The sequence below is a fragment of the Nothobranchius furzeri genome, chromosome 19, assembly GCF_043380555.1.
Source record: "Nothobranchius furzeri strain GRZ-AD chromosome 19, NfurGRZ-RIMD1, whole genome shotgun sequence".
Taxonomy (NCBI): domain Eukaryota; kingdom Metazoa; phylum Chordata; class Actinopteri; order Cyprinodontiformes; family Nothobranchiidae; genus Nothobranchius; species Nothobranchius furzeri.
This window is the reverse complement of record NC_091759.1, coordinates 23,376,305-23,395,124: the sequence shown is the minus strand read 5'-3', so window position 1 is coordinate 23,395,124 and position 18,820 is coordinate 23,376,305. Positions and strand designations below refer to the sequence as shown.

The following is an 18,820-nucleotide window of genomic DNA, read 5'->3' as shown; positions in this document are numbered from 1 at the left end:
TCAGTGTTATTTCTGAGGGACGACATCTGCAGCAGTAACTTCTCCCTGTTCAGATCTGTAGCCTGCAGGCCACAGTCCTCATCTAGCATCAGCAGAGAATGCTACCCTCGCTGAGCTGATACTTCCTGTACCTGAAGTTTACTTTACTTTACTAAAGGTGTACTAAAGGTGTACTAAAGGTGTACTAAAGATGTACTAAAGATGCACTAAAGGCGTGCTAAAGATGTATTAAAGATGCACTAAAGATGTACTAAAGGTGTGCTAAAGATGTACTAAAGATGTACTAAAGATGTACTAAAGATGTATTAAAGATGTACTAAAGATGTATTAAAGATGTACTAAAGATGTAATAAAGATGTACTAAAGGTGTATTAAAGATGCACTAAAGGTGTATTAAAGGTGCACTAAAGGTGTGCTAAAGATGTACTAAAGGTGTGCTAAAGATGTACTAAAGGTGTGCTAAAGATGTACTAAAGGTGTGCTAAAGATGTACTAAAGGTGTATTAAAGATGTACTAAAGGTGTAATAAAGATGTACTAAAGGTATATTAAAGATGCACTAAAGGTGTATTAAAGGTGCACTAAAGGTGTGCTAAAGATGTACTAAAGGTGTGCTAAAGATGTACTAAAGGTGTGCTAAAGATGTACTAAAGGTGTGCTAAAGATGTACTAAAGGTGTATTAAAGGTGCACTAAAGGTGTATTAAAGGTGCACTAAAGGTGTATTAAAGGTGCACTAAAGGTGTGCTAAAGATGTACTAAAGGTGTGCTAAAGATGTACTAAAGGTGTATTAAAGATGTACTAAAGGTGTACTAAAGGTGTATTAAAGGTGTATTAAAGATGTACTAAAGGTGTGCTAAAGATGTACTAAAGATGTACTAAAGGTGTATTAAAGATGTACTAAAGGAGTGCTAAAGATGTACTAAAGGTGTATTAAAGATGTACTAAAGGTGTATTAAAGATGTACCAAAGGTGTATTAAAGATGTACTAAAGGAGTGCTAAATATGTACTAAAGGTGTATTAAAGATGTACTAAAGGTGTATTAAAGATGTACCAAAGGTGTGCTAAAGATGTACTAAAGATGTACTAAAGATGTACTAAAGCTGTGCTAAAGATGTACTAAAGATGTACTAAAGGTGTGCTAAAGATGTGTGCTAAAGATGTACTAAAGATGTACTAAAGCTGTGCTAAAGATGTACTAAAGATGTACTAAAGGTGTGCTAAAGATGTGCAAAATGTGTGCTAAAGATGTACTAAAGATGTACTAAAGCTGTGCTAAAGATGTACTAAATATGTGCTAAAGGTGTGCTTAAGATGTACTAAAGGTGTGCTAAAAATGTGTGCTAAAGATGTACTAAAGATGTACTAAAGCTGTGCTAAAGATGTACTAAAGATGTACTAAAGGTGTGCTAAAGATGTGCAAAATGTGTGCTAAAGATGTACTAAAGATGTACTAAAGCTGTGCTAAAGATGTACTAAATATGTGCTAAAGGTGTGCATAAGATGTACTAAAGGTGTGCTAAAGGTGTGCTAAAAATGTACTAAAGGTGTGCTAAAGATGTACTAAAGGTGTACTAAAGATGTGCTAAAGGTGTGCTAAAGATGTACTAAAGATGTACTAAAGCTGTGCTAAAGATGTACTAAATATGTACTAAAGGTGTGCTTAAGATGTACTAAAGGTGTGCTAAAGGTGTGCTAAAGGTGTGCTAAAAATGTACTAAAGGTGTGCTAAAGATGTACTAAAGGTGTACTAAAGGTGTACTAAAGGTGTGCTAAAGGTGTGCTAAAGGTGTGCTAAAGGTGTGCTAAAGATGTACTAAAGATGTATTAAAGGTGTACTAAAGGTGTGCTAAAGATGTACTAAAGGTGTGCTAAAGGTGTGCTAAAGATGTACTAAAGGTGTGCTAAAGATGTATTAATGGTGTACTAAAGGTGCACTAAAGGTGCGCTAAAGATGTACTAAAGATGTATTAAAGATGTACTAAAGGTGTGCTACAGGTGTGCTAAAGATGTACAAAAGGTGTGCTAAAGATGTACTAAAGATGTATTAAAGGTGTACTTAAGGTGCACTAAAGGTGTGCTAAAGGTGTGCTAAAGATGTACTAAAGATGTATTAAAGGTGTACTAAAGGTGTGCTAAAGGTGTGCTAAAGATGTACTAAAGGTGTACTAAAGGTGCACTAAAGCTGTGCTAAAGGTGTGCTAAAGATGTATTAAAGGTGCACTAAAGATGTGCTAAAGATGTACTAAAGGTGTGCTAAAGATGTACTAAAGGTGTACTAAAGATGTACTGAATTCAGATTCTCCCTCAGAAAATCAGTTTAAACACTTTGAGATTAAATCAGCCTCATGAGGCTTTATCTCCACCACAGTTCCTGACAGACCAACACCAGAAGGACCATGAAAACTCCTAAAATGTTTAGTTTATTTTCTGTTTCCTCTCATTGATGCTGCTGTAGTGTGTGTGTGTGTGTGTGTGTGTGTGTGTGTGTGTGTGTGTGTGTGTGTGTGTGTGTGTGTGTGTGTGTGTGTGTGTGTGTGTGTGTGTGTGTGATTTCCTGCCATCTGTCAGGACGTGCAGCGCTCCCTGGACAGTTGTGTCCAGCAGACCGTCAGATTACTGCTGTTTACTACAGCAGCAGCAGATTAACCCACTGAACAGTAATAATCCCGCTCCATCACGCTGTCCTTCTGTGCCTCCACCACACTTCATCTGAAACTTCATTTCCCATCATGCCTCTCACCCTCCTCCTTTAGCATCCACAAAGCTGAAATCTAACCCTGAGGAGACCCTTGTATGTTTTACTCCGAGACAATTAAAAAAAGTCTCTTCGTGATAAAAATTTTAAATCTGTGAAAATAATTGTGGATCCTTTACTGAAACAGAACAGAATAAAAACCCCTGAGTGATCACTTCTTTAGGGTTTTTGTCTTTAATCATCTTTTATATGAAGTTCTGTGATATTTTCTGTAAAGATGCTTTATAAATAAACTTTACTCACTTACACTTATTTAAAAGTCATGAACTTACACTAGAATTCTCAATTTTCATGCTTTCTACTCTATAAGTTATTTTTATTTCTAGTGAAATTTTGGGTCATAAAAACACCAGAAAAATGTGAAAATGCTGAGTCAGTGATCAGCCAGTAGGAAACTCAAAATCACTTATAAAGCAGAGTCCTACCAGGATTAAAGACCAAGTTCACTCATTTCTCCATCATATCTGAGGTGGTCTCTAGTACAAATGAATGTGATCTCTGTGGAGAAAAGCTCTGGCGCTCATGTTTCAGGAACTAGAAGTTAGTCAAAGGGGAGTAGATCTGAACACAACAGGATCTGGAGTCTTACTTCCTGATATGTGGACATCTCTCCTCTGATTGGCTAACAGCAACACGACTCTACCGCTGACTGTCTGCTCTGCAACGTTGCTGTTTTATCTCCACTAATAACAGAAGCCTGGAGGAGTTCTGCTGTGTGGGGGAGTTGCTAATGCTAACGGTTAGCTTCTACTAGCAGACATGTTCTCTGCTGTTTCCTGGACGCTAAACCAACCTTCCCCATCGTGAGTTAAGATGGTGAGTCCATGAATGAGTTATCTCTGTAGTTATGCTGCTATAGGCTTAGACTGCTGGAGGACACACTGACCACTTTCCACACTCGACTACTTTCTTCTACAATCTGCTCTTTAACTGTATTAAAGTACAGGGGTATCCTGCTGTTGTGTCCTTGGGCAAGACACTTCACCCAACTTGCCTGTGTTAGTGGTGGTCAGAGGGGCCGACGGCGCCAAATGGCAGCCTCGCCTCTGTCAGACCTCCCCAGGGCGGCTGTGGCTACAAGTAGCTTACCATCACTAGCAGTGTGTGAATGTGAGAGTGTGTGAAAGCGTCTTTGGGTGTCTAGAAAAGCGCTCTATAAGTTCAATGCATTATTATCATTTATTATTATTTCCTGCTATTTCAGCTGTTAACTTTATTTTCTCTGCAAGTGTTTTTCTCCCCAGAAGAAACTACAACGATGTTCTGCTGAGCTGTGGTGGCTTCATGGAGGCCATATATATATATATACACACACACACACACACACACACACAGAGTAAAGATCTAAAATCAAAGTTTGAATCAACACTGCTAGGAAGCAGGAACCCCCTCTGAGGTCTGGTATTCGTGAGAATTAGCCTTTGACATTCGTTTATTATTAATAAAATAAAAATAGTAATTATTATTATTATTTCATCTGGGCTTACAATAAATAGAAATACTATAATCTGTCTCTATGGTGAAATATCAGCCATCATGCTGTGTTTATCCACATTGGCCCATTTTTAGTGAAATCTGATGATGTTCCAGTGACCGCACAGTCGCAAGTTAGGCTGATTCTTGAATGGACGCCGTTGGTTTACGGCCTCAAGAGGAAGCGCTGGTTGTGCCACAGAGAGCGGATCACAACGCTGCACGCACAAAGAGATGGATTATCACACAGATCAGTGGACTGACCGGCCTAGAAAATACTGATGGAGTGCTTTTCTTACACACACACACACACACACACACACAGACACACACACAGACACACACACACACACACACACACACACACACACACACACACACACACACACACACACACACACACACACACACACACACACACACACACACACACACACACACACACACACACACACACACACACACACACACACACACACACACACACAGACGTAGAGAGGGTCCTCCATCAGCACCTCCTCCCCTCTCTCCCACTTTGTTTACTCTCCTCCCTCCAGGCTGCCCATCTGTTTCTCAGCTCTTTGCTACTCAGACACTTAGAGGTTAGTCAGGTTGAGACCGTCTGGACTGCAGACATGATGACGAGCGCTTTGGAAGAAAGGGTCCACATTAAGTTAGTTTCATTCTGTAAAACATCATGGGTGCTCCTCAATTTCAAAACACCTTTAAACTGGAAATTTGCCCCCAAAGTAGCTTCTAGCCCCGATCACAACTCCCTGCAGAGAACACGCGGCAGCAAAACGTCCCCCCCCCCCCCCCCCCGTATCTCCTAGGCAACCAGGGCAGGCAAGGCTTCAAGGCGAGGATCCTTGACATTGAGAAACACCCCATTACTGAGTGGGGTCTTCTGTCAGCATCAGGCATTTCCATAGACTATCTATAGGATGGACCAGCCCTCCACACCTGGAGGTTTCTGAAGAGACAAACTGAAGCCCAGTGGGCGGTTCCCACCACTGCCATCTTGACCACATGACACGTCTCATCATTCCCAGAAAATAAAAACTCTGACCCGATGTAGCTACGAGCTAACTGAGCTAAAGACACAGACAAATTTGTCTCTCATCCTCCTCCACCGCTTCACGCGCTCGCCACCTCTAAACCCACGTTTCCTGTCATTTCCGTCCACAAATAAAACGCTTGCTGCGAATCTTTTCTCTCCTCCAGTCACGGGGAATTAAACATTCATGTTTTTAGAGTTTTTTCGCGAGGTATTCTTCAAGCTGCTCCGTGTCTGCTGCTAGTTATCCTCAGCTCTCTATATCTCATTTTTGAGGGCGCAATGGCGGCGGAGTAGACGATAGCGGCGTCCTGACCAATCACAAGCTTGCGTTCTCCGTCTCAACGGACGGATGTTTAGAAAAGAGAGCTCGACTCCGTCCGTCCTTGCGGAGCTCTCCAGCGGGCCCGCAAGGACGGATAATGGCGTTGCGTGTCTCCGCACTGACGCAGACGCAGAAGCATGACTCAGGCTTTACTCCTAACCAATCAAAACCACAGACTCGAGCACGCTGCGTCACCAGGCCCTCCCCTCTCGAGCCAAAACAGAGCATGAGGCAGCAAGGTGTCTCGGCGAGAAGAGGCGGAGAAAAAACAAAAATACCAAAAAGGAAATGGCCAAGGCTGCACATAAAATATATTTTCGACAATTTATTAAATATTGTTCAATAATTATCGATATCGATCAATATAAAAATTGTTATCGATATATATTTATTTCTATATCGTCCAGCCGTAATTTCCCCGCAGAGGGCACAGAGGCACCTTTGATGTTTTAAACACAAATAACAAACCGGAACGACGAAGTGATGCTAAAGCGGCTGCACACAGAATCAGTGACATCGGTGATCGATGTGGGCTCTCACACCCTCGTGCACAGATGGAAACTACAGGGACCAGAGGCTGAGCGTCAGCATTAATGAAATATTGAATGGCTGGAACAATTACACAACAAACTCTATGACCAAGAGAACACACACCAATCAGCGAGTGCCCCCCCACCCCTTGAACATCCTGGCCAGCCAGTTTGTGGACAAACATCATCACGAGGGGTTTCCAGGACTCTGAGACATTATTAAGAAGAGTGACCAGCCTGCAAAAATCGTACTGGTGTCCAAGACGATGAAACCTGCCTGGATAAAGTCATCCAAGCCTCAGGTTCACTCTTCTTTAACAAACAGGAATGCCAAGGTCACTGCATAAGATTTTAACTTGAATAAAATGAGTGTTTCAGTTTGTTTCCAACATTCAAAAGTAAACTTTTATATGAAATCGGTCTAAGATGCAACACCTGAGAAGTCATTAAAGAGGAGCTTCACTGAAAACCATTCCTAATGCTTATTTCTGACTCTAACGGGTCACTCTGAGGGTTTCATGCAGGCTGAACATGAAAATAGTCTCCTACACCTACCTCCAGCAGTAGCTTCTGATAGAAAACAGACGGTGAAACTCTAGGATTAGAAAATCCTGACAGATCTACGTCACACTGTCGCTTACATTCATGGACTCACCCATCGTGACTCACGGCGGGGAAGGCTGTTGTTGGTTTAGCGTCCAGGAAACAGCAGCTGCTAGTGGAAGCTAACGTTAGCATTAGCAACTCCCCCACACAGCAGAACTCCTCCAGGCTTGTGTTATTTGTGGAGAGCAAACCTGAGTCAGTGGTAGAGTCGTGCTGCTGTTAGCCAATCAGAGGAGAGATGTCCACATATCAGGAAGTAAGGCTCCAGATCCTGTCGTCTAAAGCTACTTTCTCCTCTGGCTGAATCCTACGTGCTCAAACAGGCGCATCTGAGGTATTTGACCCCAGAGTATGACTTACAGGCATTCATTCCTACTAGAGACCACTGCAGATGTATAGAAAATATGAGTGAAGTTTCTATTTAAGCTGATATCAACAGTATGGTTGTATGTTATTGTTCTGCTGTCTGATGGCAACAACTCTCCCAGTGCTGCTGCAGACTTTTAGAGGGCTGGGAGTCCATTGGATTACCATAATAGCATATAATTAGTGTTATCAATCAGAGTATGACGTTGATATAAACGACGTTAATATTACAGTACATTACCAGTATATTGCAGCCCTAATCAACACTAAAGAAAGTATTCAACACCATTTTTATACTCTGGAGAGAAAAGCTTAGACATGTTTTATAAACTCCTCCAGCAGCACTTTAAATACAACATGTAGAAAATTTAAACAGCCCAACATTTACATTGGTACCATCACCACATCACTACTGATTCAAATGAATGTTGAATAGGATGTCCACAGTGATAAGTTAATGCTTAAGTGGCGTTTTATCTCATGTTCAGGACTAGCCTAGACATCCAGCCCAACTGTAGCAGGTGGTAATGCATGCTTTTATTTCCAGCAGATCAGATTAGTGTAGTGCCCAAACAGTCTTTATGTCGTCAGAAACGTGTCAGCTGACCAGGACTGGCTCCCCGTGTGTCTCAGCGTTGATTTTAAGGTTATAAATGTCTTTGTGATCTTTGGACTTCTTATTTATTTCACCATCTTTTAAGCTATGAGCCTCAGTGGTCCGAGGTTCTCCGGTGCTCGCCCGTTTTCTAAGACAAACGGTGAAGCCTGCGGAACAGCCTGCCGGAGAACCTCAGGGCTACTCAAAGTGTTGGCATTTTTAAGACCAACTTTTTAGCTTGGCTTTGATTGACCTGTTTACGTTGATTTGTTATCCATCCATCCATTTTCATCCACTTATCCGGAGTCGGGTCGAGGGGCAGCAGCTAAGGCGAGAGGCCCAGACTTCCCTCTCCCCAGCCATTTGGGCCAGCTCCTCCGGGGGAATCCCAAGACGTTCCCTGGCCAGGTGAGAGACATAGTCCCTCCACCGTGTCCTCGGTCTTCCTTTAGGTCTCCTCCCGGTTGGACGTGCCCAGAAAACCTCACCAGGGAGGCGTCCAGGAGACTTCCTGACCAGATGCCTGAGCCACCTCAACTGGCTCCTCTGGATGTGGAGGAGCAGCGGGTCTACTCCGAGCCCCTCCCGGATGACCGAGCTTCTCACCCTATCTCTAAGGGAAAGCCCAGCCACTCTTCAGAGAAAACTCATTTCGGTCACTACCCAAATCTCATGACCATAGGTGAGGGTAGGAACGTAGATCGACCGGTAAATCGAGAGCTTCGCCTTCTGACTCAGCTCTCTCTTCACCACGACAGACCGGTACAACGCCCGCATCACTGCAGATGCAGCACCAATCCGCCTATCGATCTCACGCTCCAGTTTTCCCTCACTCATGAACAAGACCCCGAGATACTTAAACTCCTCCACTTGGGGCAGGACCTCGTCCCTCACCCGGAGAAGGCATTCGACCCTTTTCCGAATCAAGACCATGGTCTCAGATTTAGAGGAGCTGATTCTCATCCCAGTTGCTTCACACTCGGCTGCGAACCGCTCCAGCAAAAGCTGAAGATCACGTTCTGATGAAGCCAACAGGACATCATCTGCAAAAAGCAGAGACCTGATCCTCAGGCCACCAAAACGGATGCCCTCCACACCTTGGCTGCACCTAGAAATTCTGTCCATAAAGGTTATGAACAGAATCGGTCACAAAAGGCAGTTGATTTGTTATTCTAAGTCTTTTTAGTTTTACGGGACAGCAGCAGATCAGGAGGTAGAGCAACCGGGTTGTTCACTAATCAGAAGGTTGCAGGTTTGATCCCGGCTCTGACCACAGAACGCTGCTGTTGTGTCTTTGGGCAAGACACTTAACCGACTTGCCCGCTGGTGGTGGTGTTGGGACCGGTGGCGCCTGTGTTCGGCAGGCCCGCCTCTGTCGGTGCGCCCCAGGGCAGCTGTGGCTACATCGTAGCTCCTCCCCACCAGCGTGTGAATGACTGACTGGGGTGTGAAGCACCTTGGGGGTTGTCCAACCACTAGGAGGTCCAACACAAATCCAAGCCATTTACCATTTACTTGAACTCCAGTGTCTTGCTAATGGGAATCCTGGCAGATGTAGCCATGGGGGTCGCTGCCTATGGGAACGCTTTTGTCATGGTGGAGTTGGTGGTGGTGGAGGTGGTGGTGGGGGAGGGGGGCTTCCCTGGTCTTCTTGGCTTTGGGTGTGAATGGATTTCTATGATCTCGTTTCCTCACCCTCATTGCAGACTGAGCTGTGTGTGCTGTGAAGGGGTGAGGGTCGGGGTGTGTGTGAATCTGCTGAACTGGTTGTGTGTTGTACGGAGGCTGTGATTTTATTCTGTTTTATTCATGTAAAGCACTTAGTGCTGGTTTTATCATGAACATTTAGATTTGGTTTAACCAGAGTCGGCGAGGAGGCTGTTGGTTCTAATCTCCGACGTTTGTTGTTCAGACAGACGTCCACTGAGAAGTAACCCCCAAATTCCACTACCTCCGCTCCGCTGCGCTCCGCTCCGACACGAACGCCGGAGCAAAATCGGTCCCGTTCTAGTCAATCAGAGCAATTCCACTACTGCGGCCGTGCTCCGGCAGTGCGGCGCCCTCTGTTCCGGCGTCCGGCAAAAATAGAATCGATCCTATTTTTGCCGGACGCCGGAGCACCTCCGCAGTAAATGGACAGAAATCACAACGGCCCAACAGGAAAAGGAGCAAGCACATCTTCCGTTTTTCACAATAAATCGCTAAACAAAAGGCGTTTTTTGTTTCATATGCACAGGTTTAACAACTTTTAACAACTATCAATGGCGGCTGAAGTTTAAATGCACAAAAATAAGCCATAAATACAGTTGCCACTATCAAAGTAGTCACACTTTGTTGATCCAAACTGCTGATCTCTCAACACAAATGATGGGCAGATTAAACAGTTCATGTCGATGCTTCTCCCACACAACGGGTGTTTGGATCTAACTTCCGCGTTTATTGCTCGGACTGTATCGCAAGATCTCGAAAATCCCGCGCATGCTTGTTTGCCCCCCTCAGGTCTCCGCACCGGAGCGGAGCCGTTGTTGAGCGGGTACCAGTAAAAATTGAGTTCGGAAGCGAGCGGCTGCGGAAGGCGGGGGCGGACCGCAGCGGAGGTAGTGGAATTTGGGGGTAAATCACTAAAAACACTCACAACAGAATCAAGAATCTTAGGCGCGTGTTTCCATTCAAGCAAACAGGCCAAACAGACTAGCTGGACGACCAGATCGACTACGGTGAAAAAGCTTTTAGATCCAGATGAAAACGTTTCTGTTTAAAGAAGCTCTCGTAGGTCGGCCCATCACCACCAAACGGGCCGACATCAGATTCCTAAAAGCTACTGAGAGAAGAAGAAGTCAGATGCGGTCTCTGGAGGTTCTGGGCCTGCTGCACAGCTAACGGGCTCAGAGATGCTCACTCACAGTTCTGGTGACTCTACCACCGAGAGACCGAGACAGCTGACAAGCATCATTTTGACCTAAAACAGAAACCATCACTTTGTTACTTAAATAAGCTAAATGATGGTTTGTTCTGGGTCAAAGTTCATTAGGATCAATAGCCCTCATGCTAACAGCTAATCGGTCGACAGTGTTCAGCTGCTGAATGAGCTTGTTTTTCGGATCGCTTTAACCGGATCGAGCCTGTTGCTTTAACATCACCACAGACCTTACCTTAGCTCTTGTCTAGGATCTTTTGCCTGATGGATTATGTGTTGTTTTAGGACCAGGAGCATCATGGAAACTACTTATATGATCTCAAGGAACAGGATGTTGTGCTTGTGGTGTTAAAGACAGCTTTCCGCACCTGGATGTGTCTGAAAACTCGTTTAGGAAGCTAATCTTCTGCCCTGGAGTAATGATTAAATGTTTATTGTTTTAAATAAATGTAATGAGGAACAGCTTCTGCTGCCTGAGAAACAACAAACATTATTTATTTGTCATAGAAGGAGCTTCGCAGCCACTAAAGACCGTTTTACTGCCTTCATATAAACGTTAAGGGCTAATTTACTGATGCAGCTAAATATCAATAAACATCATCTGGATGGAATCAGTCGTCATGATGAAGCATCATGAGCCGTGAGACGCCTCTGATTCCTCACGTCTGAGTGTAAGGACACACACACACACACACACACACACACACACACACAACGTGACTGGCTCTGGTCTAGAAGCATCCGCACCAAGTGCATCATGGGGTATTAGATGGATTCATCGATTCACATCCCTTCTCTCCCTCCTTATAGCTGTTAATCTGAGTGTTTCACATTAGGCTCCACCATCACTGCATCCTGCGTCTCCTCGCGTCACCATCCCAGCACCTCTTCCTGCTTTTCTTCCTCCATCTTTCCCAGTATTCCTGCTTCTCAAGGTGACTCATCACCGAGGCGTCTGTAGCTCCCTGCTCTACCTCCATCAGCTGACGCTGGTTTTACCTCAGCCTTCATCCTGATCACCAGCTCCTGCAGCAACAGTCCCTATCTGTTGATCAGGCCAGACCAAATGGTCCCAGCTGCGTAGTAATCCGAACCTCCCTCTGGTCTCCTTCCACTTCAATCACAGCCAGTTCTACTTGGTTTCCTCTTTAACACCACCCAATGGAGATCCGATCTCAGTCAGAACATGGGAGTTTCCACTCGCCCTGCATGCACTAACACCCCTCCCCCCACCTCCTGCCTTTGATGCAGGAGTCAGAGTTGTGTTTGGTGTCCCCCTCTGGCTATCTAGTGGACAGAGTTACAAACCGTGACCGAGCAGCAGTGATCCCGGACTTGGCCTGAGTGTACTCTCATCCCAACCGCCCCCACCGTCACTCATACTGGGGAAGATGGAGAACAACGTTGTGCCTGATTTAAACTAAAAACTTAAAACTAGGTACCAGTGATTTTCCAACAGGGATGACATCATCACATCTAAGAGTAGAACAGGAAGTCCTCAGTGACCTGATAGATCAGTCTGGTTTTATAGACTTCTGGGGTAAAACAATCCATTGGAGTGGTCCACGGTCAGCATCTTACTCTGGGAGCATCAGTGATGGTGGAGAGCACTGCTGATGACCCCCGCCCCCCACACACACACACACACACACGCACACACCCCACCCACACACACACACCTTCACCAAACTCAGTCTAATTAGTGACATCAACACGGAAGACCCCAGTGCTGTGATGTGTGGGTTAAAATCCCCCAAATGGCTGAATATAGGGGAAATGCATGTCTCCAGCCACCACCCTCATGCAACACCATTATGGATGCACGACCATACCGGGGGCTTCTGTCGGTCAAACGGAAACGACAGGTCATTCCGCAGTTCGGCTGCGGGTTTTTACGCTAACAGGTTACATAGTCTGGTGCGCATTTTCACAATTATGATGTGTCACTTTTGGATTCCTGTCTGGCTTTAGGAGGCACCAGTCTTCACCCCAAAGCCAGATTAAATAATCGCTTCTATAGGTTAAAAAATGAGACATTTGTGGACATTTCTGCCTCCTGAACGTTACAGGTTATGATTCCTCTGTCTTGAATTTGGACACGTGCCACGCGTTTTAGCGCGTGTGCTTCTAACAAAGCAGATGAAAAGTGTTTTTCGTGTAACTGAAACTGCTGAGACGTTTCTGCGCCGGCTAGATTCTGGATGCGGGAGTCTGACTCGCAAATCTGGCGCAAAAAATAAAATAAAATAAAAGGCTAGAGAGACCAGGCAGCAGCCCCCCTCCATGATCCGTTAATCCCAGTCTCTCATCGTTACCTCGCCCATCTGGAGTAAATCAGCAGATGGATGAATGTGAGGACGCGCTGAGAGCCTTTGCGTCTGCTTAACAGTTTGCGGGAACAAAGCGCGACAGGTAACCCAGAATGAACATCCCATCATGTTCAATGTCATCCTAACGTCATGCCTGTAGCTGCATCCGCGTTAACCCTTTCCTGCACAAACACACGCTCACCGCTAAACGTTAAACTAAAGCTAGCTCGCGCGACATTTTACACTAATCTAAACGATGGCTTAAAAAGATGCTAATATCTGGGCTCTTACCCCCATTTTGGTGCTCTCAGTCGGGTCTCTTCAGATGATGCTTCGGGCTCTTTCTTTTTCCAACCAGAGAAGCTGCGTTTAAGGCCAAGAAAAAAGAAGAAAATGTAAAAATAATCTCCTTTCTAAATGAGAACAATGTCGTCCGTCAGCGGTTATCGTTAGCTAATTTGCTGTACGATAAAATCAATAACTGGCTAACACACTTCACCGTAAAATCTCATATTTTAGCGTTAATAACACTGAGAGGATGACTCGACATGTCACAGACCGCGAACACAACGCTGGGAGGCTTCACCCCGTTCAGGTAAAAATCTAAAAGGCTTTTTTTAGGCGGAGTGAAATGGTGAAGTTATCCGCAGTGATTGGTGATGTTCACCAGCCGAGCGGAGCCGAGCTGAGCCGAGTCGACACCCCGCGCGAGGCGAAATGATGCCAGAGGAAAGAAGAGCCAATCCCCTGCGACGCTGTATCAATCCGCAGCAGTGCGCAGGCTGCCGCCGCACTCAGGCTTCCCCGAGCCCTTATCCCTCCGCAGAGGAGCAACCAGATAGGTCCAGTTAAAAATGATAAAGTTAAGTTTAATTGTTTAATTTAGACATTGTTTTAAATGACTGTTGTTATTTTCCACCGTTTGCAGCTGTTTGACTAGTCACACAGCTCGTTTAAGACAGAAATATTAACACATTTCTGAAAAAATACAATAAAGATTAATTCAGAAGAACTAACAGGATCACCCAAATCAAAATGTAGCTTATATTAAAAATGTGATTTTTATAATTGCATTCATTATACCCTAATGACAAATCACAACAAAAACTAAACTAATCATATAGTACTTGTCAGGGATTTGCCCAAACCAGCCAGAGACGCACTACTCATGAGACTCAAAAACCTCCATTTTATTTTGGAGCAGCTTCACAGGTAACAGAAACTTTAACCCAATCACAGCACAAGACCATCTCCAGAAAACAAAAGACCTTTCAGACACACCATGTTCAACTTAAATAGTGGCTGATCAGACCACTCTACATACAAGAGGGGAACAATTAACATACAATTAACACACACATCCTCACACACACACAAACTAACCAGTCTAATCAATTCAGGTAACTCAAATAACTAAATCATAATTACAAACTTCCTTGACCATGTCCATGAGGTGACAGACACTGCTGTCACAGTACTGCACAAAAATCACATGTCCAGTTTAAATAAAGTTGAATTTTGAGTGCACACCAAACGCAACCCAGTAGTTTCATTCAAACTCAACATTAGTTCAATTTCAATTTAAAGCTGTTTTAGCAAATTTACAATACAAGCCAACACAAACGTGGTCACGGAACTCACCCCTCCCCTTATATCTGCCGGAACTGTAAACCCACGATTCCGGACAAAACGATATTGCGCTAAACACCGGTCACCGTTTCCTAGGTCCAAATGTCTTTTGTTGTCCGTGACTTCAGGTGGTGTTTTTCTTTTTAGGATTCTAGTTTGTCCTAAAGTTGAAGTGGTAGCAGCCGGTTGTTTCTCCTGCTCTGACATAACTGAGCGGAGAACCTCTCACACCAGTGGTGTTCTGGTGCTGAATACGTGAGTGTGTGATGAATGGAGGACCAGGGAAGTGTCGCGGTTCAGTGAGACCGACAACCGGATGGTCCGATTGCTTTTGGTCCGAAACGTGTTGTCGGTGGAGGTTTTTAGGCAGATGCAAGAGAACCATTTCAATAATTTCCTTATTTTAATTTTTTCATTGTAAATTTTCTAATCAAAACAAAATCCCTGAAACACGTTTTATACATCGAAATATTTTAAATATAAAATTTTTTATAACAAGAGGTTTGGGTTGAACAAACTAAATTTCTTTGATGGAGCTGATATACAATTCCATAAATGTCTGTATTTATTTATTTATTTATTTTGTGGGGGGAAACCTCATCAGATTGCATCAAATCAACTCATTGCTTAAAGCCCCCATCCTGAGATTTAAGAAGATTTATTTATTTTTGAACAGATACAGACCTCCAGCAGAACCCGGATGGGTCCACCATCTGCCTCCACCAGCTGTGACTTGAGAGGACACAAAAGACAAACTAAAAAGGATTAAAATAATAAAACTCTTATCCTTTGTGCAATATGCAAGTTCCAATCAGATCAGCCATTTGTGGCCTTATCTCTGTTAGTTTGCAACACATAAAATGAAGTCTTGAAATTTTTATTGATTAGAAGTCACCTTGATAAAGCAAACCGAGGACGTTTTCTGCTTAATTCATAGAAAATCTACATTTGCACTCCGACTAATCCCCTGACATCATTTGATGTTCCTCCTGAATCTTTGGTCAGCATCTGTTTGGAGTAAACAGGACTAATGCCTCACGGACAAAGTGCACATCTGTATTGTCTGAGTCGTCAGGGGAAACGTCCGCTACGCACGGAGGTGTCTCCGTAGCCCGAGTCCAAACCGAACAGCTGCCGCCTTCAGAACTGCTTCACGATGAAGCATCTCGACGTGACTCGCAGAGCAAAATCAGGATAAGAGAGACGAGAAAAAGGAACAACAGACAGAAAACAAGATGCCGAGGAACCAATAAAACCTCCAAGAAGCAGGTCAGATGCTGCCTTTCATCCCAACATCATCTCACGTTGAGAAAAGGTGGATTTGTGGTTGTTTGGGTCGAACCTGGGAAGAAAAATAAACATTCTGTACAATCTCAATCTGTGTAACTTCAAATAATCTCTTAATATGTAATGAATGTGTTGTCAACGACTCTTATGATACCTTTTAAAAGTGAATGAGGTGGAACTAGTTTTGTGATTTATTGTCAGTTTGGGTCGTGACAACAAACACATTTTTATCATAATTATTCACATAAACTTTCATCTATTATTTTTAGTATCTCGTTACTGAACCAAGCAATCTCACTGTTTCTCAGTGAATCAGCTAGGCTAACGATTAGCTCCCTTATCCCTCCCACTGTCCTAGTAAGTAAGTAAGTAAAAGTTTATTTATATAGCGCCTTTCACAGATATAAATCACAAAGCGCTGTACAACATGATAAAGATCAGGGCAAATACCTCTAACCAATAAAAACATCAGAAAAACAATAGCAGTGATAAACGTACAAAATAAAATCATGAGTATAAACAAAGTGAAGGTGTGACCCTAATGGGTGTGACCCCGCGAGGAAAGTTAACTTTAACGTTTAAAGTTAAATAACATCAACGCTGCTCAATGGTCAACTTTCCTCGCGGGGTCACACCCGTTAGGACAGTGGGAGGGTTAAGCTAATGTGCACTAGCAATGCTAACATGTTGCCACAGCTGCAGTTTCACCCACAATAACGATAAACACCTTTTTATATACCTCTTTGGTGAACTCACACTGAAGTGACCAGGCTCAGAGTGTGTCACGTCTAAAACGGTCCGGGTGGAAACACATTCCTGTTTTTAATATCTCTTAAGGAGAGAACGCGATCGTTCTACGATGTCTGATGCTCTAAAAACCCAAACTGTACTTGATGAATCTAATATCATCATCACACACACACACACACACACACACACACACACACACACACACACACACACACACACACACACACACACACACACAGTATACCTGATAAGTCATTAAAATCCATTCAGTTAGTTGCCCATGAGATGTTTTGCACACATGATGCACATCTTTACCCACACATCTTTGGTTTCGGCTGAAGGAGATTAAAATTAAGCACACAGATTGAAATAAACAAAAAACAGGGCAGAATAAAATAAGAACAGCTTTAAGATGGAAACAATGCAATATTTATAGACCGTCAGAGCGGGACTTTATTCTTGCGTCAGCCACCTGTTGTGTAAGATGAGATGCTTCGCAGCTGTTACACACAAATATGTACACAGCCATCTGACTACCCACTAGAGTAATGTGTGTGTGTGTGTGTGTGTGTGTGTGTGTGTGTGAGTCCAGACACGATCGATATTCCCTTCTATCATAACTCAAGGGTGGCCTGCTTTCTGCATCGCTCCATCGTCCATCAAGCAGGAAGAAAATGACTTTTTCCTCCAGAAATTTATTCAGAAAAGCAGAAAAAGTTCTAATCAGAAACCAGTTCAGGCAGAACAAACACAGTTTTAGTTAGAATTAGTAAATAATCGGGTTTTAAATCCTCACAGATAAATAGGATCAATCATCCTGTAAATCTGAGTCCGTACTTAGATTACTCACTTGAAGAAGTCAACCTGAACTCTGTCCTTTGGAACGTGTCGACCTTGATGCTGTTTAAACTTTAAAATCTTGATCACTTTTTTAATCTACTATCCTTTCCTGGTCAGTTTTTTTCTGAGTGTTTCAGGTAACTTTCAGAAACTCGCCAAACCTTTTCATAATGTTAAAAAACAGAGTTTTATGTTGTCTTTATTCTGAACATGCGTACATACACACAACATAAGTGACTTCTCCGTCTCGTTTTTTATTCATTTATTTTTTACACATTCAAATTCAATTCAATTCAATTCAAAAGTACTTTATTAATCCCAGAGGGAAACTGATTGCTGTAGTAGCTCAGGATAATAATAATAATCAAGTCATCAAAGAGTTGTTGTATATTACAACGGCTGTTGGCAGGAAGGATCTCCAGTAGCGGTCAGTGTTGCAGCCAAACTGAAGAAGCCTCTGACTGAAGACACTCTTCTGTTGTCGGACAGTCTTGTGAAGAGAACGCTCAGGGTTGTCCATCATTTTCTTGATTCTCTGGAGAACCTTCTTTGCATGATCTCCTCCAGCGGTTCCACAGTCGTCCCCAGAACAGAACCAGCCTTTTTTATTAGGCTGTTGAGCCTTTTCAGGTCCCTGCTTCTGATGCTGCTACCCCAACAGACGATGGCTGAAGAGATTACACTCTCAACAACAGACTTGTAGAAGATCTGCAGCATCTTGCTACAGACATTGAAGGACCTAAGCGTCCTCAAGAAGTGCAGTCTGCTGTGTCGCTTCTTGTAAACGGCTTCGCTGTTCTTTCTCCAGTCCAGTCTGTTGTCCAGGTGAACTCCAAGGTGTTTGTGTTCCTCAACCACCTCCACTTCTTCTCCCATGATGGAAACAGTGTTTGACTCCACCCTGTTTCTTCTGAAGTCTAAAATCATCTCATTTGTTTTGTTCACGTTCAAGGTCAGATGATTGTTTCCACACCATGCCACAAAGCGTTCAACATGTTCAGAAGGGAGTAGGAAGAAGCATCAGCTTATTTAATCCCACCCCTTTCTCCACATCAAATAACTACTTAATGTTGTCCGGTAGTTTTTGGCAAATTACTTTGAAACATATTCACACGAATGGCACATGGTTTATCACAATCATGTCATTAACACAAACACTTTGTGTTTAGACACACACTTCTGGACCTTCTTCCTTAAACATCATGAGTTTAAGCCTTTTTTTAAACAGCATCATGTTTGGACATCGCCTCAATTCATCACTCATTCTGTTACACACACACACACACACACGCACGCACGCACGCACGCACGCACGCACGCACACACACACACACACACACACACACAGTTTTTAATGTTGTTCGGACCCGAGCAT

General features: G+C 43.6%; 1 protein-coding gene across 1 annotated transcript in view; it reads right to left on the bottom strand.

Annotated features, from left to right (window-relative positions):
* atp1a3a (ATPase Na+/K+ transporting subunit alpha 3a) overlaps positions 1-16,612 on the bottom strand; it is a 31,392-nt gene extending 14,780 nt beyond the window's left edge. The window contains exons 1-3 of the mRNA XM_015974034.3: positions 16,595-16,612; positions 15,825-15,910; positions 13,231-13,302 (exon numbers count right to left, since the gene is read on the bottom strand). Of these exons, the coding sequence (XP_015829520.1) occupies positions 13,231-13,236 (6 nt within the window). The 5' untranslated portion in view covers positions 13,237-13,302; positions 15,825-15,910; positions 16,595-16,612. The remainder of the gene's footprint in view (positions 1-13,230; positions 13,303-15,824; positions 15,911-16,594) is intronic.
* Positions 16,613-18,820: the final 2,208 nt, after the last annotated feature.